Source organism: Triticum dicoccoides, chromosome 6B, assembly GCF_002162155.2.
Source record: "Triticum dicoccoides isolate Atlit2015 ecotype Zavitan chromosome 6B, WEW_v2.0, whole genome shotgun sequence".
NCBI lineage: Eukaryota > Viridiplantae > Streptophyta > Magnoliopsida > Poales > Poaceae > Triticum > Triticum dicoccoides.
This window is the reverse complement of record NC_041391.1, coordinates 142,475,603-142,497,178: the sequence shown is the minus strand read 5'-3', so window position 1 is coordinate 142,497,178 and position 21,576 is coordinate 142,475,603. Positions and strand designations below refer to the sequence as shown.

At 46.0% G+C, this 21,576-nt stretch overlaps 2 protein-coding genes across 8 annotated transcripts; one reads left to right on the top strand and one right to left on the bottom strand.

The window, feature by feature from the left end:
* Nucleotides 1-5,981, top strand: LOC119322933 (kinesin-like protein KIN-7A). Of its 3 annotated transcripts, XM_037596475.1 has the most exons (16): nucleotides 1-111; nucleotides 897-1,280; nucleotides 1,379-1,468; nucleotides 1,550-1,650; nucleotides 1,803-1,916; nucleotides 1,998-2,079; nucleotides 2,168-2,235; nucleotides 2,335-2,394; nucleotides 2,476-2,600; nucleotides 3,166-3,364; nucleotides 3,444-3,563; nucleotides 3,659-3,751; nucleotides 3,847-4,704; nucleotides 4,813-5,141; nucleotides 5,299-5,706; nucleotides 5,863-5,981. In XM_037596475.1, exons 2-15 carry the CDS (start codon nucleotides 1,031-1,033, stop codon nucleotides 5,657-5,659), a joined length of 2,850 nt encoding a protein of 949 aa, XP_037452372.1. In that variant the 5' UTR covers nucleotides 1-111; nucleotides 897-1,030; the 3' UTR covers nucleotides 5,660-5,706; nucleotides 5,863-5,981. The 3 variants fall into 3 exon arrangements, with proteins under 3 accessions (XP_037452372.1, XP_037452373.1, XP_037452370.1); XM_037596476.1 differs by having other exon boundaries at nucleotides 3,480-3,563; nucleotides 5,299-5,981; XM_037596473.1 differs by having other exon boundaries at nucleotides 5,299-5,981.
* A 451-nt stretch (nucleotides 5,982-6,432) lies between these two features.
* On the bottom strand, nucleotides 6,433-8,480 carry LOC119326075. Of its 5 annotated transcripts, none has more exons than XM_037599773.1 (3): nucleotides 7,570-8,480; nucleotides 7,187-7,458; nucleotides 6,433-6,703 (listed from the first exon to the last, which is right to left on the bottom strand). In XM_037599773.1, the coding sequence occupies exons 1-3, from the start codon at nucleotides 8,446-8,448 to the stop codon at nucleotides 6,523-6,525; spliced, it is 1,332 nt and encodes a 443-aa protein (XP_037455670.1). In that variant the 5' UTR covers nucleotides 8,449-8,480; the 3' UTR covers nucleotides 6,433-6,522. The 5 variants fall into 5 exon arrangements, with proteins under 5 accessions (XP_037455670.1, XP_037455671.1, XP_037455669.1 ...); XM_037599774.1 differs by having other exon boundaries at nucleotides 7,187-7,434; XM_037599772.1 differs by having other exon boundaries at nucleotides 7,187-8,480.
* Nucleotides 8,481-21,576: the final 13,096 nt, after the last annotated feature.

Here is a 21,576-nt window from a genome sequence, read left to right as displayed (position 1 = left end):
GGAAGCGCCGCACCGCACCGCCAACGCGAGCAGCACAAGCCTCCTCGTCCTCGGCCTCGCACGCGCACCGGCACCGGCGGCGGCGGCGGGCGTCCTCAGACCGCCGCTCTGGTGAGTGGTTTCTACGCTACCCTCGTGGCGGAGCCTGACCCGCAGCCGACTTTCCCCCCAATTCGTGTGTGCGCCATCTGGCTTCTGCGGCTCGAAGTAGAACGACCCCTGTGGACTCCGCACCCGGGAACGGGCGGTGGAACCCTCTTGAGGCAGGCCGCCCGGCGCTCCGATCTGCGGCGCCATAGATGCCGTGCGCTCGACCGATGAACAAGTGGCTGACGGTTTTGCCGTCCGCGGGCGCTGCAGATTTGGAAATTAGTTGCCGGGAGTGCTTTTCTGTTTCTGCATAAGCGTTGCTATTAATTAGTACGTTTCCTTTTCCCCCGGCGATTGATTGGGCGGTCCGGTCCGGTCCGTCATAGATTTGATTGGGTGGCATGGGAATGTGACCCGTGACGTGCGACGTGGTTAGGACAGATTGCTTGTAAATTAGTACTAGTTCGTTTCTTTGGATTCGCTTCATGTGATCGTCGCTCTCTGAAATGGAGAAAAGCCGGATCTGTGCTTGAGCTGCTGCGTAGTTGAATTTGGCGTTTCCTTTCCAACGATCATACACATTTTTGAAACATCGAACTGCTGTTAGCTAGCTAGATCGCTGTGTCATACTACTTCCGGAAGTAAAGTATTTCTCAGGCCCCCAACAAGGTCTTCAATTTCCTTGGCAATTTGTTAATATTTGTGTTTATGATGAATGAATGGTGATGACCTGCCACTTCATTTTATATAATTTTAATCTTATTGTTCTAGGAATTTTGAACCTGACCGTTGTTTCATTGTAGCAGATCACCGCGTCCCTTCCCAGAACAATTTCTTGAGAAAGCTGGATAATTGCTATTTTGCACATCCTTCCTGGGTCCACTTCACATTGAAGGCTTGAAAGACCTCTAGTTTTCCACAGACCTTGAGATTTTACAAAATGAGTACATCGAGACCCCCAACGCCAAGCACCCCTGCGTCAAAGATTCAACGCACACCAACGGTTACCCCTGGTGGCAGCTCCAGGGCCCAGGAGGAGAAGATCCTTGTCACTGTGAGGGTGCGACCATTGAGCAAGAGGGAATTGGCCATGAAGGACCAGAAGGTGGCATGGGAATGCGCTGATAGTCAGACAATCTTATACAAGGGCCCACAACAGGATCGGGCAGCACCCACCTCTTACACTTTTGGTACACTGTCCAACGATTCATCATTGAATAGCTGAAGCAATTCTGTATTGTAAGAGTGACCTTCTAATTGACTAATTGATGCCTGTATCTCCTTGCAGATAAGGTGTTTGGGCCAGCTTGCCAGACGGACTTGGTTTATGAAGATGGAGCTAAGGATGTTGCTATGTCAGCATTGACAGGCATTAATGGTATACTGCTGCTCACTTTGTAGCTTGGTTGTAGTGGAACGTTGATCTGTGAGTGACCCTTTCCTTGTCTTGGTTTTGCAGCCACAATCTTTGCTTATGGTCAGACAAGTAGTGGCAAAACATTCACCATGAGAGGTGTGACAGAGAGCGCTGTCCGTGACATTTACAAACACATCGAAAATGTGAGTAGTGGCAAAACGTTTACCATCTGTCTTCTTTTAAGCTCAGTTGTGCACATCAGTTGAAGCAAATCATTTTGAGCAGTTATCCAAGAATGTTTTCTAACAAGTTTGAAGCAAATCATGACCTTTTCTTGCTTTTGTTGATTGCTTAGAATCCTGAAAGGGAATTTATTATCAAGATATCAGCTATGGAAATATACAATGAGAATGTGAAGGATCTTCTACGACCTGACTCTGGTCCCCTTCGCTTGTTAGATGATCCTGAGGTTTGCAATTTTGTCGAATTAATACACTATAAGTCCTATTTCATGCCGCAGCAATGAAACAATATATATATGATTAAACAGAAAGGAACCATCGTGGAGAAGTTGGATGAAGAAATCGCCAAGGATAGCCAACATCTAAGGCATCTAATAGGCATTTGTGAAGGTACTGCTACATATGTATAGCCTACCATCTTAGAAAAGAAGAAGATAGTGTAGTGATAGTTACCTAATGAGCTTCCAAATAACTGCAGAACAAAGACAGGTTGGGGAAACTGCACTAAACGATGCAAGTTCACGTTCGCACCAAATCATTAGGCTGGTATGTATAAGAAGAACCATTCTTGTTTAGATTCAATCTTTGTGAGGAAAGCATACAGAGGAGATGATTAACCTTTCTTTTGTGTATATGTATATCCAGACTGTGGAGAGTAGGCTCCGTGAAGCATCAGGCTGTGTTAAATCTTTTGTTGCTAACCTGGTAAGCTTACTTTGCTGCTTTTGGAGCATGGTATGCTGATTATGGTTAATCCGTTCAAATTAACTTTTGCTTTGTTCGCAGAATTTTGTTGACCTTGCTGGAAGCGAGCGTGCTGCACAAACACATGCAATTGGTGCAAGATTGAAAGAAGGCGGCCATATTAATCGCAGCTTGTTGACTTTGACTACTGTCATCCGAAAGCTAAGGTTTGGATTTCTCAAAAACGAAATTTCCGCTTGTACATCATTGGTTTGGATCAGATGTATTTACTGTTAGTAGCCTCTTCTCTGCACTATCATGAAATGAGTCCCCAAATTACTTGCAACTAATTCATTAGTATATACATCATTTGTTATCTGTTGGATATGTAGCGCCTCTCAGCAAATTAGTGGGCACTTGCCTCCTAATGAGTTTCACAAGAGAGTGCACAGCACAAGTGCTCATGAACTGCATCAGACAGAACATATTCTTGCTAAGCTACTCTTTTAAGTGAAACACTAAGGTTTTGCACTTCTAATTATTACAATCTAAAATTGCTGAAATTATTAAGATGAACATATTCTTGCTAAGCAGATATATTTTTCATGTTTCAAAAGTGGCTACATTTTCATTTAGAATGCATATAATTGCTGAAATGTCATTCACATTATGTGTGTAAAAGTATTGCATGTCATTGATATCGATTTTCTCGATTTAAATAGCAAAAATCTAGTGAGAACAGGCCATCCTTATTGGAACTCCAAAAGAAATAATTGTAAACTTACATTGCAGCTCAGAGAAGAGAAGTGGCCACATACCCTACCGGGATTCAAAGCTCACCCGTATTCTGCAGCTTTCTTTGGGCGGAAATGCAAGAACAGCCATCATCTGCACCATGAGCCCAGCCCTAACACATGCAGAACAATCTAGGAATACTTTATTCTTTGCGACATGTGCCAAGGAGGTCACGAATACTGCAAAAGTTAACATGGTAAGAGTCTAGTGAGACTGCATTTCTTTGTCTTACCTTTAGTTGCTGAAGTCAATTTACCACTCCATTGCCCATACAGGTTGTATCTGATAAGCAACTTGTTAAGCATCTACAGACAGAAGTTGCTAGGCTAGAAGCAGAACTGAGGACCCCTGACCGTGCCTCCCCTTCTGATATCCTCGCCAGAAAGATTAAGCAGGTAAGGTCTCTGACCAAGGGTGAAATGCTCTGACTTTTCAGAACTCATTGAATAAGAACATTATCATTTTGTAACTGGTCTAAACAACCATGCAGATGGAAATGGAGATGGAAGAGCTACGGAAGCAACGAGATAGCGCACAGTTAGCACTTGAAGAAATACAAAAAAGGACGGGTGATAACCAGCCAGTAAGGCCCTTTCTTTCTTTCTTATTCCAGAACTTTTGAAGTTCTGACTTGCAACTGTAAACTAAATATTATCCAAATCCATGCTTTCATTGCAGGGGTGGAATCCCTTTGACTCACCACAAAAGACCAGAAAGTGCCTCACATTCTCTGAGCCAAGTAATAATAAGATTAAGATGAGGAGCTCGGTTAGACAATCATCCACTGCTCCATTTATGTTAAAACATGAAATTCGCAAGCTTGAGCAGCTACAACAACAACTTGAGGTTGAAGCGAACCGAGCAATTGATGTACTGCACAAGGAGGTTGAATGCCACAAACATGGGAACCAAGATGCAGCAGAAACTATTGCTAAACTTCAGGCAGAAATCAGGGAGATGCAATCTTTTAGATCTGAGAACAGAGATGTTGAGATGGTTACAGATGAAGGAAATGGGTCTGACTTGAAAGATGAAATTACTAGACTTCATCTGCAAGACAGTGATATTGCCAAACTTGAGGCAAAACTAGAAAATGTACAGAGATCTATTGACAAATTGGTAATGTCACTTCCGAATGCTGAGACTACTCCGAAGTCCAACAGATCAAAGAAGAAGAAGAGGATGCTTCTTCCACTGGGTGTAAGCAAAAGACCAAATCTGATAAGAGCACCTTGCACTCCCCACTCTTCTAGCAGGCCTTTGGAGTCGGAAGTTGAAAATAGGGCTCCAGAGGGGGAGAAGGTGTCCCATGAGGGTTCAGAAAAGGCTACTCCCACCAAGAGTGAAGACACTGGGGATTTATCATCACGTGATGAAACTCCACGCAGGCGATCCAGCTCAGTGAACATGAAAAGAATGCAGAAGATGTTCCAAAATGCTGCCGAAGAAAACGTGAGAAGTATTAGGGATTATGTCACTGAACTGAAGGAGAGAGTGGCAAAACTTCAGTACCAAAAACAGCTACTTGTCTGCCAGGTTCTGGTTTCTGATCCCACTTGATCTTGCACACACATTCAATTTGTTATGTCGAGAAATTATCTTTATTCCCCTGCTAAAACATGTTCTCTTGGAATGTTCTTACAGGTATTGGAGTTGGAATCTAACGAAGGCAAAGCAAATGATATGGATGAAGATCCAGTTGAAAATGCCGGATCTCAACAGGATGGTCCTGAATCATGGGAGATATTATTTAAGGAGCAGATGCAGCACATTATACAATTGTGGGATCTCTGTCATGTATCAATCATACACAGGACCCAGTTCTACCTGTTATTCAGAGGGGATATGGCTGATCAGATATACATCGAGGTTGAAGTCAGAAGATTGGCATGGCTGCAGCAGCATTTCGCCGAGGTCGGTGACGCAAGCCCTGCTGCACTTGGTGATGACCCTGCAGTTTCTCTAGCCTTAAGGTAAAGATTATGATGAGCCAACATGCTGTCAAGTGTCCTTTGGTCATATTGCTACCCTGCTTCGTTATCTGCATTATTCAACTCGTCCCATGTAGGTGTTATTTGTCTCCAAATGGTTTTCTTCTTACAAATTCCATTCATTTGTGCATTGCTGCAGTATGAAGGCGTTGAGGAATGAGCGAGAATTTCTTGCGAGAAGGATGGGCTCAAGGCTGACAGAAGAAGAGCGGGAGCGCCTCTTCATCAAATGGCAAGTCCCCCTCGAGGCGAAGCAGAGGAAGCTGCAGCTTGTGAACAAGCTCTGGGCAGATCCCAACGACAAAGCGCACATTGAGGAGAGCGCCGACATAGTGGCCCGGCTGGTTGGCTTTTGTGAGGGTGGGAACATCAGCAAGGAGATGTTTGAGCTCAATTTTGCGCTCCCTGCGAGTAGGAAGCCATGGCTGATGGGCTGGCAGCCAATCTCAAACATGATCAAGGAGAAAACTCGCCAGTTGGTTTCGACTCCATTACAGTGAGGAAGAAGGAGCTGATACATTTCATACTGGGGATGGAATTCACCAAGGTGAACTGGCACTGAGATGTTCTATGTTGGTGATATACGTAGATAGCTCAAAATCTTTGTTGGTCATCAAGGAAGGCTGCGAAATTTGCTTGAGATATGTAGATAGCTCAAAATTCTTTGGAACGTTCATGACTTTTTGTCATCTACCTTCTGCAGGTATTAATTTTGTAGAATGTTCATAACTTGTCAGTGATTGTTGGATGAAAATAACTCAGAGGCAATTGTCGGTGCTTAAAAAGGTTTTGGACTTGTTCAATCAGGTGGTTGATTTCTAAGGCTTAACGTTTCAGGTTCAGTATGCAAAATTTTAGACTGTTCACGGAATTTTTATCCTTGGAACTTCTGCATTTGCTATTGTCATCAAATGACTATTTTGGCAGAGTGGAGTGTGTTATGCCAGCCTAAAATTAGAGTGATAATGACTATTTTGTGGATTGCTTCAAAATATACTTGAACAGGACATTATCAAATTTGCATTCCTGACTGTGAAAATGACTTTGAAAAGGTACTGAACCATCAGATGCGGAATAAACACTGAAGCAAAAATAACTAAAACAGTCATGAACCATCAGATGCGGAATGATGGATGAACATGGCGAGCAGGGCACAGCATATTCTTTGTGGCTGCAACCACAACTAGGTCCAGGCATGTGAACACACTACCACAAACAGGTTTAGGGTGTGTCATTCTCCCAACACACGATAAAAAAACACGACTCTTACATATTAGAGTTCGACAAAATTAAGCTTGCCTAACATCATGTCTTGCGTAAACATGCTTAATAATTGCATATACAACAAAGTACATATACAAATTCACCTCCTACAACATGTCTTCCTGAAATATGCTGCACATGGACATATATAGTGAAGCACATAATGGATAGTTCCTGACAAATAATACCAGGGCTCGAGTACTATATCTAGCCAGCATATCCTCCATTTCTTCTCAAAAGCATCGCATAGCCCAAACAAGAGACTCCAAATGTGTTTGTCCCTGCAGATGTGTTTTAGTTAGCTCTAATAAGAAACTCACAATATGCAATTGATTTGCTACCATAGGTAGGCTAAGGCCTGATATGCAAAACTGAAAACAGTGTATTAAAGAATCAAAGCACATAAGCTGTTTGGTCACTATTTCAAAGAGTCCAAGAGCCATCATGTTCCAGTTAGGAAGCGATACAGACAAAAGGTAGCAAAAACAAAAGATCTGAATGGTAAATTAAAGCCTCATGTTCCCAAGGCCTACAATGCCTTTGCTGGAACGAAATGAAATTGCGGTCACATGGCAGTTGCTGAACAAGACGGAGACAAATGAAATCATGGTCACCTTCCCTAGTTTGAAAAGTTATCATAATAGCATAAAACAATAATTTGCTGCATGAACAATTAGGACAGCAAAGCACAACGAACATAAACAAAAATGGACTTTCCGCGTCATATACTCGGTTTTGACAAAGATGGAGGGAAGCCACAGTACCAGTAAACATCTTCATAATGGAAGAATTTCTTCTTCCTCCTACAAACCTTTGCAAGTTCAGAAGTCTTGACATCCAGCGAAAAATAATCTACATCCCAGTCAGTCTTCGACAACCACACTGGTGAGTCTTCATCAATGTCCAACTGGTCTTCTGAAGTGGCTCCAAGGAATAAGAATCCCTCAGCTGCGCCTGCGGTGAAATAGTCATACTGTCCGGGCAATGGTACAATATTGTCCAGCTGCCATTCCTTGGAAGATTCAGTGTTAGTATCCTGAGTGGTGTGATAGAGATGAAACGAGCCATTAAGCCTGTGATCACCGACGAGAGAAAACATCTCAAGGGCTCCTTCTCTACCTACTACAATGGCAGGCAGACTTCTTACTTGAGCAGGGCGTTGTCTGTCCAGCATATGGTCTCTGGCAGAAACATCTTCTGCCTGGCCAGGGAGCCATCTGAGCTGCATACGGTAGCCAGTGCGATCATTGACGGTGGAAATCTCCATTGTCCGCGTGTCCAGCACGAGCAGCTTGTCTTTCCATGGCGACGCCGAGTAGAAGCAGCCACGTACATGGTCAAAACAGGAGAAGCCACGGGATCCCTGAGACACCACGCGCAGCCCCCATGGGCGGTCCGCGCCCAAAGAACTCCAGCTGGGAGATGCAGCAATGCACCATTGGCGTGTGACGGAAGAGAATACAAACACATCCAGCTTGGTTTCGTAGTCCGCAAAGCATATCACCTTGAACGACGTCTCATCCTCATCCTCCTCGGCAATGGGGGCCAGGATGGACCTGAATTCCCAAGGGCTCTGTTCCTGGACGGACATGTGGTCGGGTATGGGCGGAAGCAGCACGTAGCGCCGTGACAACGGATCGCACACCGCGAGCTTTCTGAAGATCTCGTATCGGCTGCCCTCGAGGAGGACGCGGCCGTCGCGGACGTTGCAGGGACGCCAGGAGTGGTCATTACTGGGCTTGGGGACGAAGGAGTAGGTGAAATCAGCGGCGTCGGCGAGGGTTCGGGCGAGCGGAGCGGAGGGATGGGGCGCCTCGGCGGGGTGGAAGCCTGCACGTTCGTCGGCGAACCCGAGGAGCGGCGGCGGGTGGAGTTTGCGGAAGCGGCGGAGGAAGGAGCGGTCGGTGATGATGCGGCGGAAACGGGGGGAGGCGGTTGAGGCGCGTGCGAGCGCGGCCGGGGTGGGCAGGCGAAGGAAGATCTCCTCCAGGAGCTCGTCGACGAGGTGTGGCGCCGGCGGGGGCATGGCGGGCGGGGGTGCGGCCCCCGGGGTGGGAGGAGAAGGGGACGGGGGTTTCGTTGGAGTGGTCACGCCAACTCCACCGCGCGACCCTATCTTGTGCGGCCCCGCAAAACGGACAAAACAGGCGGCACAGCGCGCGACGGCCCGGACCCATCTGGTCTGTTTTGTGTCCGGGCCGATCATTTCGAGCGCAAACTTGCGCCGTGTTTGGGTCGCAGCGGACAGCGAACGGACGCTTCGAACGTCGGCGTCGGGGCCGCGTGGTAGGCGGCCACCTACCTCCCACCCGCCAACATAAATGTGCACGGACGGGTGGCCCCACCTGTCATCCGCACAGCGAAGGGTCGTCGTCCTTCTTAAATGGGAAGCCGTGGACCGGTCGTCGTCCACACTTCCCACTCCGGCCCCTCTCTGCCCCCTCGAAACCCGACACCCTCGAAACCCTAACCCTCCGCTCCCGGTCATCGACCTCGCCGGCCGGCCGCAGCCATGGGCCTTTGGAACTACGGCCGCAAGGGGAAGCACGACCGTGAGGCCGGCTCCTCCTCGGGCCGCCGCCGCGGATCCGTGAAGAAGGAGGAGCCCGAGTCACCGCCGCGCTCCTCCCGTCGAGCCCCAGCGTCACCGCCACGCTCCTCCGGTCGAGCCCCCGCGCCGGCCCCCTTCACCATTGTCCCTAGGCCCGCCGGCGAGCGCGACCGGCAGTACATCTGCGCGGGCGTGTGCCGGAGGTACTGGGAGACGAGGACGCCGGTCCCGTGGAGCGACGCCCACCTCCCCAACGGATGGCACCTCTTCGCGGACCGGGTCCCCATCCAGCCGGTGCCGGCGACCGGCCGTGCCCGGCGCGATGAGATCGCGCGCCGCCGCCGCCTCCTCCCCGACGACCTGTACTACGACCACAGGTATGCCCCCGACTCCCCGTTGTGGGACACATGGCTCCAGGACGAGCACGATACGCGTCGCGCGTCGTACTTCGCTGGCACGGTGTCGGGGCCGCGGAGGCCACGTGCAGAGACGCGCGGGCGTACACGGGTGCGCGGCCTGACGCCCACGCCGTGGCCTTCCCCGTCTCCCTCGCCACCTCCACCTCCTCGCATGACAGTGGAGGAGGAGGCCCATCTCGTGCAGCGTGTCATGGATGACTCCATGAACACGCACGACGAGCGGCAATGGGAAGGCCTGGAGGAGGCCATGGCGCTCTCTGCCGCCGGCGACGTCGCCTTCCCGGAGCTGCAGATGGCGGCCGTCACGGAGGAGGCGATGGAGGAGGACCCGCCGGCCGTGTTCCAGCAGCTGCTGGGCCAGGGGTGGGGCTGGTCCTGCACTGCTCCGGAGATAGCCGCCGGCGTGGGCGTGAACTGGTGCCCCACTCCGCCGCGGTCACCGGAGCGGGAGGCGTCGCCACGGGAGGAGGTGGTGCAGGCACCTCCCGCCGTCCAGCCCGCCCCCGTCTACCACGCACCACCGGCCCACCTGTGGACGCCGTTGGCCTACGTCGACCTCGTCAGCGACGACGACGACACCGGCGGCCAGTGAAGACGGCGACGGCCACGACACCAACGGGCGCGGCAGGAGTGCGCGGGAGGCGTTTTTTTATTTTGTTTTTATGTTAATTATGAAAGTGAGCCTTTTAAGTGGCCGTGGAAACTAGGCCGTTTTGTGGCCGACCCTTATATATGTTTTATGTTTTTTAAATGCGTTTATTTATCTTTTTAGTTATTTCATTCTAGTTTTTATAGTTTTTTATTCACGTCCACCCCGGAAACGATTTGGGGTGTGGCCGCGCGGTGGGCGCACGCACGACCCAGCTGACAAAGCCGGACACGGGCGAACCCATCGGCGCCCCAAAGGGACAAAATCCGGTCAATCCGGACGTCCGTTTGAGGTTGTGCGATGGAGTTGGCCTCACACACACAACAAGAGGGAGTGACGAGAGGGTTCCTAGGCCGGATCGTGCTGACCCAGCTGTTGCGTCGGTAACAGCGCTGCATCTGGGCCGTGCCAGCCAGGCCGGCCTGCTAGCACGTCTGGCAACACGAGGCTAAATGGGTCGTGCCGGCACTCCAGGGGCCGTGAGGCTGGGCACGCGAGTTGGGCACAGCACGGCCCATGTATCTTTTCTTATTTTTATTACATATATGGCCTAAACAGCCCACTAGGCCAAAAATGATAAAACCAACCCAGCGGGCCAAACAGAACATGGGCCTACATGCTTGGCATGCCGACGACCTGTCCTGAATAGCAAAGGGTTCGTGCCTGTGCCTGAGAGCGCAGCACGCGTGCCGACACGACACAACCCGTTTACTAATCGGGCCTTGGTGGGTCGTGTCATGCCAGGCACGATTAGCACGGATCAGGTCATGTCGGCCTGTCTGGCCAGCTTTGGTCGTTAATCACAGCCATATGGGCCGTGCCTTTAGGGACGGGCGACGGGTACAGATGTTTGGTCTAGCATGGCATGCGAATAAAAGGGTCGAACCGGCCTTCGACCCGCCATGGAGCAAGGCTGATCCCCAAAGTCATGGCCTAGCACGACCCTTCTATTCTCAGGTCGGCATGGTACGACCCAGGAATGGTCTGACGCGCAATCAAAGTCAACTCTTTTAGCACTGTTTTGCCCCTTGGTAGGGCTTTTTGGCCTCTTTAGGGGTGAAAGGCCGAAAATCAACTCGGCGTCTTAGCTCATATGTCGGGCTATCCACGAGGCGAAGCCTTCGGGATAGTAGGGCACAACCTTTCTAAAAGGCCCTACATGCTTGTGTCGTGTCATGCCTTTTTATGGCGGCGATTCCTATATGGCACTTCAGGCACCGGTTGTACTTGTTTCTGCAAAACCGGCGCATACCCCGCAGTTAGCTATGGGTCGACCCATTCTATTTTTTCCTGTTTCTTAAACATAAAAAGGTGCATGCATCGGGATTCGAACCCACAAACCATTCATTGCAATGGCTCCACTCTGACCACCACGCTATCGCCCCGCAGGTGCAAAGATACTTCAATTTTTCCTTTTATTTCTTTTCTACACATGCACGAAAGCCCAATTTTAGGAAGCTTCCCAACCAGTTTTTCCCGGTTTGCGGTTCAGTTACGGTTTTATTTGGTTTTTCCTCTTTTTGAAGAATTTCTTGTTCACAAATTTTCGTTGGAGTGGTCACACAACAACAGGGAGTGACGAGAGGGTTCCTAGGCCGGACCGTGCTGGTCCAGCTGTTGCGTCGCTAACAGAGTTGGCCATCTGGGCCGTGCCAGCCAAGCCGGCCTGCTAGCACGCCTGGGCATGACACGGGGCTAAATGGGCCGTGCCGGCACTCTAGGAGCCGTGAGGCTGGCACGCGAGTTGGCACAACACGGCCTGTCTATCTTTTCTTAATTTTTATTTTTTTTATTATATATATGGCCTAAAAACAGCCCACTAGGCCAAAAATGGTACAAAAAATAACCCAGCGGGACAAAAAGCCCGTGGGCCTGCGTGCCTGGCATGCTGACGGCCCGGCCTCAATAGCAAACGGGTCGTGCTTGGGCCTGAGAGCACAGCGCGCGTGCCGACACCACATGATCTGTTTACTAATCGGGCCTCGGTGGGTCGTGTCGTTCCAGGCATGATTATCACGGGTCGGGTTGTGTCGGCCCGTTTGGCCAACTCGGTCGGTAATTACAACCATATGGGTAGTGCTTTTAAGGCGGGCGGTGGATACACATGTGTTGGTCTGCCATGGCACACGAATAAAAGGGGCGAACCGGCCTTCGACCCGCCATGGAACAAAGCAGATTCCCAAAGTTGTGGCCTGGCACGGCCCTTCTATTCTCGCGTAAGCATGATACGACCCAGGAATGGTCTGACACATAGCCGAAGTCTGCTCTTTTAACACTGTTTCGGCCTTGGTAGGGCTTTTTGGCCTCTTTAGAGGTGAAAGGCCGAAAATCAACTCAGGATTTTAGTTCATATGTTGGGCCTGTCCACGAGGCGAAGCCTTTGGGCCAGCAGGGCACGACCTTTTATAGAAGGCCCTACATGCTCATTTCGTGGCATGCCTTTTTATGGCGACGATTCCTATATGGCGCTTCAGGCGCCGGTTGTACTTGTTTCTGCAAAACCGACGCATACCCCGCGCTCAACTATGGGTCAGCCCATTCTATTTTTGTCTGTTTCTTATAAACATAAAAAAGGTGCATGCATCGAGATTCGAACCCGCAACCCCTTCGTTGCAATGGCTCCGCTCTAACCACCAGGCCATCGTCCCACAAGTGCAAAAATACTTCGCTTTTTCCTTTTATTTCTTTTCTTCACATTCACAAAAGCCGGAAGCTTCCCAAACCAGTTTTTCCTGTTTGCGGTTCAGTTACGGTTTTATTTGGTTTTCCCTCAAGAATTTCTTGTTTTAAAAATTCGATGATTTTTTTAATTAAAAAAACTATGAATATTTTTTAAAAATCAAATAACTTTTTTGATAAAATTTATGAACTTTTTTTCAAAATCGATGAACTTTGAAATTCAATGATTTTTTTTTGTAAATCAATGAACTTTTTTCGAATTTGATGAACTTTTTTCAAAACCGACGAACTTTTTCAAATTTGTAAACTTGTTTAAAAAGTCAAGTACAGTTTTGAGTTCATGTTTTTATTTTTTCTAAAGTCAATGGTTGACCGGTCAACCATGTCCACCGGCTGTGAAGCAATGTGACCGAGCCAGGAGGGAGCCAGGGAGCACGCATTTTAGGCCGGACCCAAGAGTGTGGTTGCGTGGGCGCCGGAACCCCTAATTGGCACATAAAACTAGACATGCACAAAGCATACGACCAAGCGGAGTGGCCTTTTTTGAAGGAGATTATGTTGAGACTAGGTTTTCAAGAAAACTGGGTGAACTTAATTATGCAATGTGTATCCATGGTGGAGTACCGGGTTTGCTTCAATATAGAGGAACTAAGAATTTTAAGCCAACGAGAGGTTTGATACAGGGATGAAAGGGCATGTAGCCCCTAAGTGTGGTTTTGGTAATTAAATGACAATCTCTATGGACTAATGTTTTCAGTGAGATATATTTGAAGGTTTTGTCCATAGATAGTGCCTCAAGGATATTGGACGGAATCAAGGATGAAGTCCATATATATATATATGAAGATAGTGCCTCAAGGATATTGGACAGAATAAAGGATGGAGTCCATAATATGAAGATATATTTGCCCTATGCTTTGGTACTAAATGACAATTCCTATGGAGCATCAAGTGCATTGAATCTTATATGAAGATATGTTCCATAGTGATGCTTGAAGTGCATTGGGCTGTTTTGTGAAGTCTGCCATCAAAGCATACGAAGAAGTCCTCATGGTATCCTTCTCTAGATACCCCGTGCACACGGGCTTGTACCGTGCACACGGGGTCGAGTGTCAACTCTCTGGATACCCCGTGCTCACGGGGCCTAGGTGTTGGCTCTCGAGATCCCATATCCAGTGAGGTTTCAAGTTGCTCTTCGAGTACTTCTATTGAAGCCATCAAGACTGGTTTCAATGCCTAATCTAATTATGTTCATGATGGAGTGCATTGGAGGATCTCAAAGATTGATATATTTGGGCTTTTAAGGATCAAGGGCTTGAGAGAATAATCAAAGAGAAGAATTCAAGTCATGGTCTCAAGACAAGATCATGGTGAGCTCATGTGTTGGGTTTTGGTTGATCAAGTCTTGAAGCAAGCAATTAGAGTGACGAATTCATTATGCCTCTCAAGAGATTGTGATGGAGTTTTTAGAAGGGCAAGTGGTGACCAAGATGATATTCATAGTGGAACTTGATATGGTCATGGAAGAGTCTTTGGTGATATAGTCTTGAAGCAATGAAGGGAAATGAAGAGTTCATTGTGGCTTTCAATAAACCAAGATGGAGCTTCGAGTAAAGATGTTGGTTGACCAAGATGAAGCTCGAAGATTATATCTAAGTGGTCAACTCTCAAAGCACAAACATTGTACCACGTGAGATCAAGTGATCTAATGGTATGGTAAGTAATTGTGAATTGTGCTTTGTTACCTAACCCATGCTATGTGTTTGGTATGTCTATGTGGGTTAGGTGTTTCTCATGGGCTTGCATCAAAAGGAAAGATCTCAAGTAGCCTATGTGTGGATGACATCAAGTGGTGATGGTCATCGGGTTCGAGGAGTCCAAGTGCAAGATGAGAAGTCGGAGGTTATATGCTTTGAAGCTTGCGGTCCACATCATGATAATGCTCATGTGAATATGGACTTAAGTTAAGGCTTCCCTCATGGCAATATGAGGAATCAATTCAAGCATCTTCACCAAGTGGCTGTGGACAAGAAAGGGATTCCAACTTGAGACAAGCATTGGAGTCATCACCAAGCTCAAGTTGAATATGCAAGGCAAAGGTATACCTTAGCTAGGTTTTCCTAGTTTTGCCGGTCTCATGGTGCTTGGAGGGAGACCGGATTATAGGTTTGATAGCCGTACTATCAAGAGGGACTCTCGGGCAAGTAGCTTGATCATGTCGCATATAGAGAGCTCAAACCTTTGCATTACTTGCATCATTATTTATTGTTGATCTTGGGTGGTTCTCTATGTGAGGACCTTGTGCTTTTCCATAGCTTCAAAACGAGCCCAAGATCATCGAATTCGGAGTCCGTATGCCAAAGTTATCACTGTTTTAGTGGGCTGCTGCAGGCTGTTCTGGGTACCCCGTGGACATGGGGTTTTTGACCCCCGTGGGCACGGGGGCCCGTGCACACGGGCTTGTACCGTGCGCACGGGACCCCGTGGGCACGGGGTCTAAACCCCCGTGGGCACGGGGTGTCCAGGAAGTGTCCGTTGGAGCCCCAACGGCTAGTTTTGGAAGTTGGCTATAAAAGAGCCCTTCCTCCCCACCGGTTTGGGGGTTGTTCATTCACACTCTAAACATCATTTTGTGCCTCTTATCACCTCTCCCAAACCCCTATCTCCCTTCTAAGTGAAGGGGGATTTGTGGATGGATCTTGGAGTCATTTATTGATTTCCTCCATTGCATCCCCTCTCTTCAATCTCCCACTTTATTGAGTTGCATCTTGTGAGATTGAGAGAGTGAGTTGAGCATTTGTTGCTTGACCTTGCATTGCATTTGTTGCATTGGTTTGAGCTCCCCGCATCGATTTGTTCGTGTGAGAGCCCGTGAGTTTATTACTCTTGGAGCCTTCGCCTCCTAGACGGTTTGGTAATATATTGAGAAGATTGTGAAGAGGCCTATGTGGCCAAGGTTCCCCTGGAAGCTTCCTTTTGTGGTGTGCTCCGAGGAAGGTTGTTCAAGTGGCCTAGGTGGTCAAGTTCCTCTGAAAGCTTCCGTGGTTGTGGTGTGCTCCGGAGAGGTTTGTAAAGGTGTGGTGGTCGCCTTCAAGACCAACCCCGAGTGAACCGAGGCTCATCCGTTGGGGGTGACTCGAAAGGGAGAATACGGTGAGTCACTTGCTGACGCCCTGGAGCTTTGGCTACGGCACCGCTCTAATGGAGATTAGCACTCTCACGAGTGTGAACTTCGGGATAAATCCGCGTCCCCGACTCACTTGTGGTTATCTCATACCCACACCCTTTACTTTCCGCAATTCATACTTGCCCATATTGATATATCTTGTGATAGTTGAATTGCTTAGTTGTTCCTTCATTTCCATATCTTGTGATATAGTTTGTGCTTGCTAGTTTGCTTAATTGCCTATCTTGTTTAGCATAGGTTGTTGGTGCACTTAGTTGAGCCTAGCATATTTAGTATTTGTGCTTGAAAAGTATCCGTTAGTTTAATTCCGCATTAGGATAAAGCCAAATCCGTAAAAGTTTTAAAACTCCTATTCACACCCCCTCTAGTCGTCATCTAGATCATTTCAATTGGTATCAGAGCTTTGGTCTCTCCTTGGTAGGCTTCACTGCCTAGAGAGTAAAGATGTCGACTAGTGGTATAGTGCACGATGACACCTTTTGTTTTAGTGGCACAAACTATCACTTGTGGAAAATTCGCATGCTTTGTCATTTCTGGACCATGGGTCCAAATTTTGTGCGAATTGTTCTTGTAGGGGCTTCTCCGTGGAAGCATGACCTTTTTCCAACTAATGAGGAAAATGAAGATATGTTTTGTGGGTATGGTGCTAAGAATGCCATTATCCGGTCTATATCCCTCGAAGTGTTTGAGTCTATCATGACTTGTGTGACGGCTCATGTTATGTGGACCAAACTTGAAGAAATATATGGTGGGTCCAATCTTGTTGATATTCATCATATGTCGGAGGAGTCAATTGAGGAGTTCTCCACATCTTCAAATCATGAAGAACTCCATATTGCTTCTTCATCCATGTGCTTGGACATTTCTACTTCTTCCACCTCACCATCATATGGCATGTCCCAAGGTAATGACACGGTGAGTGGAAATATTATTTGTGATGATGATGTTGTGCTAAACATTGATTATCTTTCATGTATACATGCTAGTGCTGTAGATTCTATGGACTTGAGCATATCTAGAAAAAATGACTTACTTTCTTGTGTCGATAGTCCATGCATATCATTTGGAGATTCCTTGAATATCTTTTGTGATGATATGCTTGATACTCCTTATTTCCATGATCTCTATGCTTCCATTTCCTCTAGTTGTTGTTTGACTAACCATGTAGAGGAAACAAGAGAAAATAATGCACACACCATTATTGAGGAAATTGCTAGAGGAGCAAAGAAGGACATCACCACGTTGGAGAGGAAATGCTATGTGTGTCAAGAGGATGGACACGGATATCCTACTCTTGACGATGAAGAATCTCCCTCTCCAAAAGAATCATCATCAATCTCCGATGTTCACATGTGCCTCATGGCAAGAGGTACTACCGAGGTATCATCTACTCATAATAATGATAATGATGAGACTGATGATGAATGCGATAGGGATATGAGTCAAGAAATATATGAAATTGGCAATTCTCTCCATGGGGTAAATAAGAACACTTATGAGATATTTTAAGATCTTATTACTCATTTTGGAAAGTGTAATGATTTACTTCACGAAGAGCAAGAACAAAATGAAAAACTTGATAGTAACCTTCTTGATGCTCTTGAAACTCTTAGAGACTTAGAATCTTCTAAAGAAGAGATTGAAGTTGCTCATGATCAACTTAAAGAGGATTTTGAGCACCTTGACCTTGTCTACAAGAATGTCAATGTAGTGCTCACCAAACTCACTAAGTCTTATGAGGAGCTTCAAGCTACTTATGTGAAGTCTCTAGTTTCTTCTAGCTCCTCTCATATTGTCAATGATGCTTGTGCTACTAACTCTACTCCTTGTGAAGCATCTATCTTGAAGGAGAATGTTGAGCTCAGGGCTCAACTTGTTTTGCTAACTAGCAATTATGGGAAATTAGAAGAAAGTCATGAAAAGCTCTCGGGCTCTCATGATGACCTTCTAATATCCCATGAAAGGCTAAAGTTAGCTCATGAGGCTATTGTGACTAAGGTAACATCTCGTGAGCCTCATGTGGGCATTAGCACTAATTTACTCAAAATGATTTATTGACATGTGCTAGTCCTAGTAATTCATCTAGACATATTATAGCTGATTCTTGTGATGAATTGCTCTCATTGCCTTGTTGCTCTAATAATGAAGTTTCTACTTCCTCTAGTACTTTTGTTGATACTAACCTTGTAGAGGAAAACAAAGAGCTGAGGCTCAAGTCACTATTTTAAAGAAAGACTTGGAAATGTGTCATGAAGGAAATTCCACTCTCAACAATATTTTGAGTGGTAAAAAATCCCCTCATGACAAGGGTGGACTTGGTTTCATCTCCAACAACAAGAAGTCCGAGAAAAGGAATAAGGAACAAGACCAAGTCAAGAATCCGGCCAACATCACATGCTTCAAGTGCAAGAATGTTGGACACCATGTGAGATCTTGTCCATTGAAGAAGAAGGCTTCAAATGTGAAGCAACAAAGGAAGCGGCCTCAAGTTCAATCTCAAGGTCAACCTCAAGTTCAATCTCAAGGTCAACCTCAAGCTGAAGAAAGGCCACTACCAATAATGAACCAAGGAAATGCTCCCCAAATTGAGAAAGTAAAGAAGAAGAGAAGGGGGAGCACATGTTGCTATATTTGTCGTGAGAAGGGACACATATCTTCATCTTGTCCCAACGGTAACATCCCTAAGCCTCCTCTAGTCAATGATCATTATTTGCTTAGGAAGGATGTTGTTGGCAATTTGTTTGCCAAGTTTGTTGGCGCCCAAAGTGGTTTGGAAATGGAAAAGGCCATTTGGGTTGCCAAGCCTATTGTGTCTAACTTCTTAGGACCCAACTTGGTTGGGGACCATCAAGCTCAACCTTGATCAATAGGTGTGTGAAGGACATTGGAGATTTGGCTAGTTCATGAAGAAAAGAATATTCACCATTTATTTGTTCGAGCCAAGTCATGTGGATTATCTTCATATTATCTATCCAGTGTTCCTCCTTGTGGTAACTTGTATTTGTATTGCTTACATTGAAAGTTACTCGCCCCCTGCATGCTTAGGTTTTGTATCTAGCATGTGCATTTATATGTTGTACTTCCTAGTATGCTTGATTTGTGTTATCTAGCATGTGTAGGTTGCATTGCACATCATATAGTGTTGCTTGTTGTCTTGAGCCTTATTTGTATGTTGTTTGGCTCTTGCGAGATATTAGTGGATCATCACATTATGGGGGAGTGTTATGTTTTGTGCGCATCACAAACTCAAAATGTGAATATGAGAAATACCACATAGTATTGATACTCAATATTATCTAGTCACTATGTGGTATGTCAAGCTCATTTGAAATTCAGATTCTCAGAGTATCCATTAATTATCTCTTGTAGGTGGTTATTTGCCTCTGTTGTATGCCTGCCGTGGTATCTAGAAAGTTGCACCAGAAAAGTTCTGGATACCCCGTGCGCACGAGGTCTTTTGACCCCCGTGCACATGGGGTGTTGCGTAACTCTCTGGGTACCCCGTGCGCAGGGGGTACTGTGTAACTCCCTGGATACCCCGTGTGCACGGGGTCTTTTGACCCCCGTGCGCATGGGGTGTTTGTTGATTATGATCTTGTGCTTCTTCGGATTCTACCACCGAGTGTTAATTCCAAATACCAATTGGTATTTCTTCTTGTGGTAGAATTTTATGATCATCTTCTTCTCGGCTTGTGCTTCAACTTGCCTTATCTCACTCCTTGTACTATCTATTATCTACTTGAGTGAAATAAGCCTTTGAGCATGTGTGTAATGTATATCCTATATGCTCTTTGGTTTTTGCTTAGTTCATATGTTGTACTTTTCTTGCGGTCCTGTGTGGATTCGTCTCTTTGATATAATTTGGACAACTTGAATGCTTTATGTTATTTTTGGAGTATTCTTTGTTTAAGTGTTCTCTTGTCCAAATTGTATCTCTTTGGATCTTGGTAGGCATGTGCATGCATATTTATTTATATACTTCTTCATGCCTTGCTTGCTCTCTTGATCCTCTATATAGGGTAAACTCCATAATATAATTAATGGTTAAAGGTGTGCATGAAATTCAATTTCATATCCTTTTGCACATACTTATTGTGGAGTTTGCCCTATGTATTGTGGTTGGACTAACTACTTCGGACCCAATAAGTTTGGGGACCAAAATTGTACCTTAATGTGTTTTAGGTACATTGGAGAAGCATTGGATGATTGGCTTATTCATGAGGAAGGTGGAGACACCATGGAAAATTATTAGAGCCAAGCTTGGTTGATTCATTGATTTGAGAGAGAAGATAAATGAAAACCCGGTTCGGTTGTAAGTGTTTCATTCTCACCATGTAAACCCGGTTATACAAAATTTGGGTCTTTTTGTTGGATATTCATCAAACTCCCACACTTACTATATTCTCAATAAATCCACGGGATGTGTTGAGGAAATGGTGAATGTGGAGTGTGATGAGAATAACGGCTTCCATGAGGAGCAATTTGTTTCAAGTGTTGTAGGTGATGAGGCTCCTTCCCAAGCTACAAGTACAATGGGGATTGGTCATATTCTTCCACAAGAAACACCCCTTGTCCATGTAGAAGAAGAAGGAGTAAGAGCCCCTCTTGTGGATCGACCATAAGGGAAGTCATCACCCCCAACACAAGAGAAATATGTTATGGGAGATCATATACCTATCCAAGAACAAGATCAAGTCCCTCATGTTCGCGTACTAGATCAAGGGCCTCTTGAACCAATGCTTTCTCTCTTGGTAACAAGTACTTACTTCATTCATTTATTCAAGTTAGAGTCAACATTGTGTGTGTTGCATCATGGCATGATTAGTACTTGTTGAGTGAGTGCTTGTATGTTTTGCATGTATGTTTGCACTCATGAGTTGTTGGATATATTTTGGACCCATGCTTAGCATGATTATCATATTGGATATCTCCATTATCCCTTGTCCAAAATATGTTCTTTGGATCCTTTGAATGTTTGATTCTATTGTCATATCATTTTGGTGCATTCTATGGATGCTCAATATAGTGTGAATTTCTTCGTTTGTTCATAACTGGATATGTGCATTTGATTCCACTCATAATATGAGAAATGCACAAATTAAGGAGGAACTCATACTATATTGGCCGTCTAGATTTTTCTTCCATTTTGGCACTTGTTGACAATGGGGGAGAAGCTTAGAGGGTTTAGGTGAAGTGGGTTGCTTCCTGTCATTCATGCTTATCTACTTTTGTTGTGCTTGCTCATTGCATGGATGTGTATATAGAGGAAATTCCACCAAGTTATTTCCTGTGCATATATTGTGGGGGAGTTTGCTCTATATATTGTGGTTCTACTAGCATCAAATTCTTGTGTAGTATTTCGACGCTAGTACAACTGGTTTTGATAACATCAACTATCTTTGTGATGTTTGAAGCTATCAAAACCACCTCAAGTATACAATTTATTCTCGGATAGATTGCATACTTGTTTTAAATTCATTATATAAACCCTCTTGTTGAGATTGTCATCAATTACCAAAATGGGGGAGATTGAAAGGGCATGTAGCCCCTAAGTGTGGTTTTGGTAATTAAATGACAATCTCTATGGACTAATGTTTTAAGTGAGATATATTTGAAGGTTTTGTCCATAGATAGTGCCTCAAGGATATTGGACGGAGTCAAGGATGAAG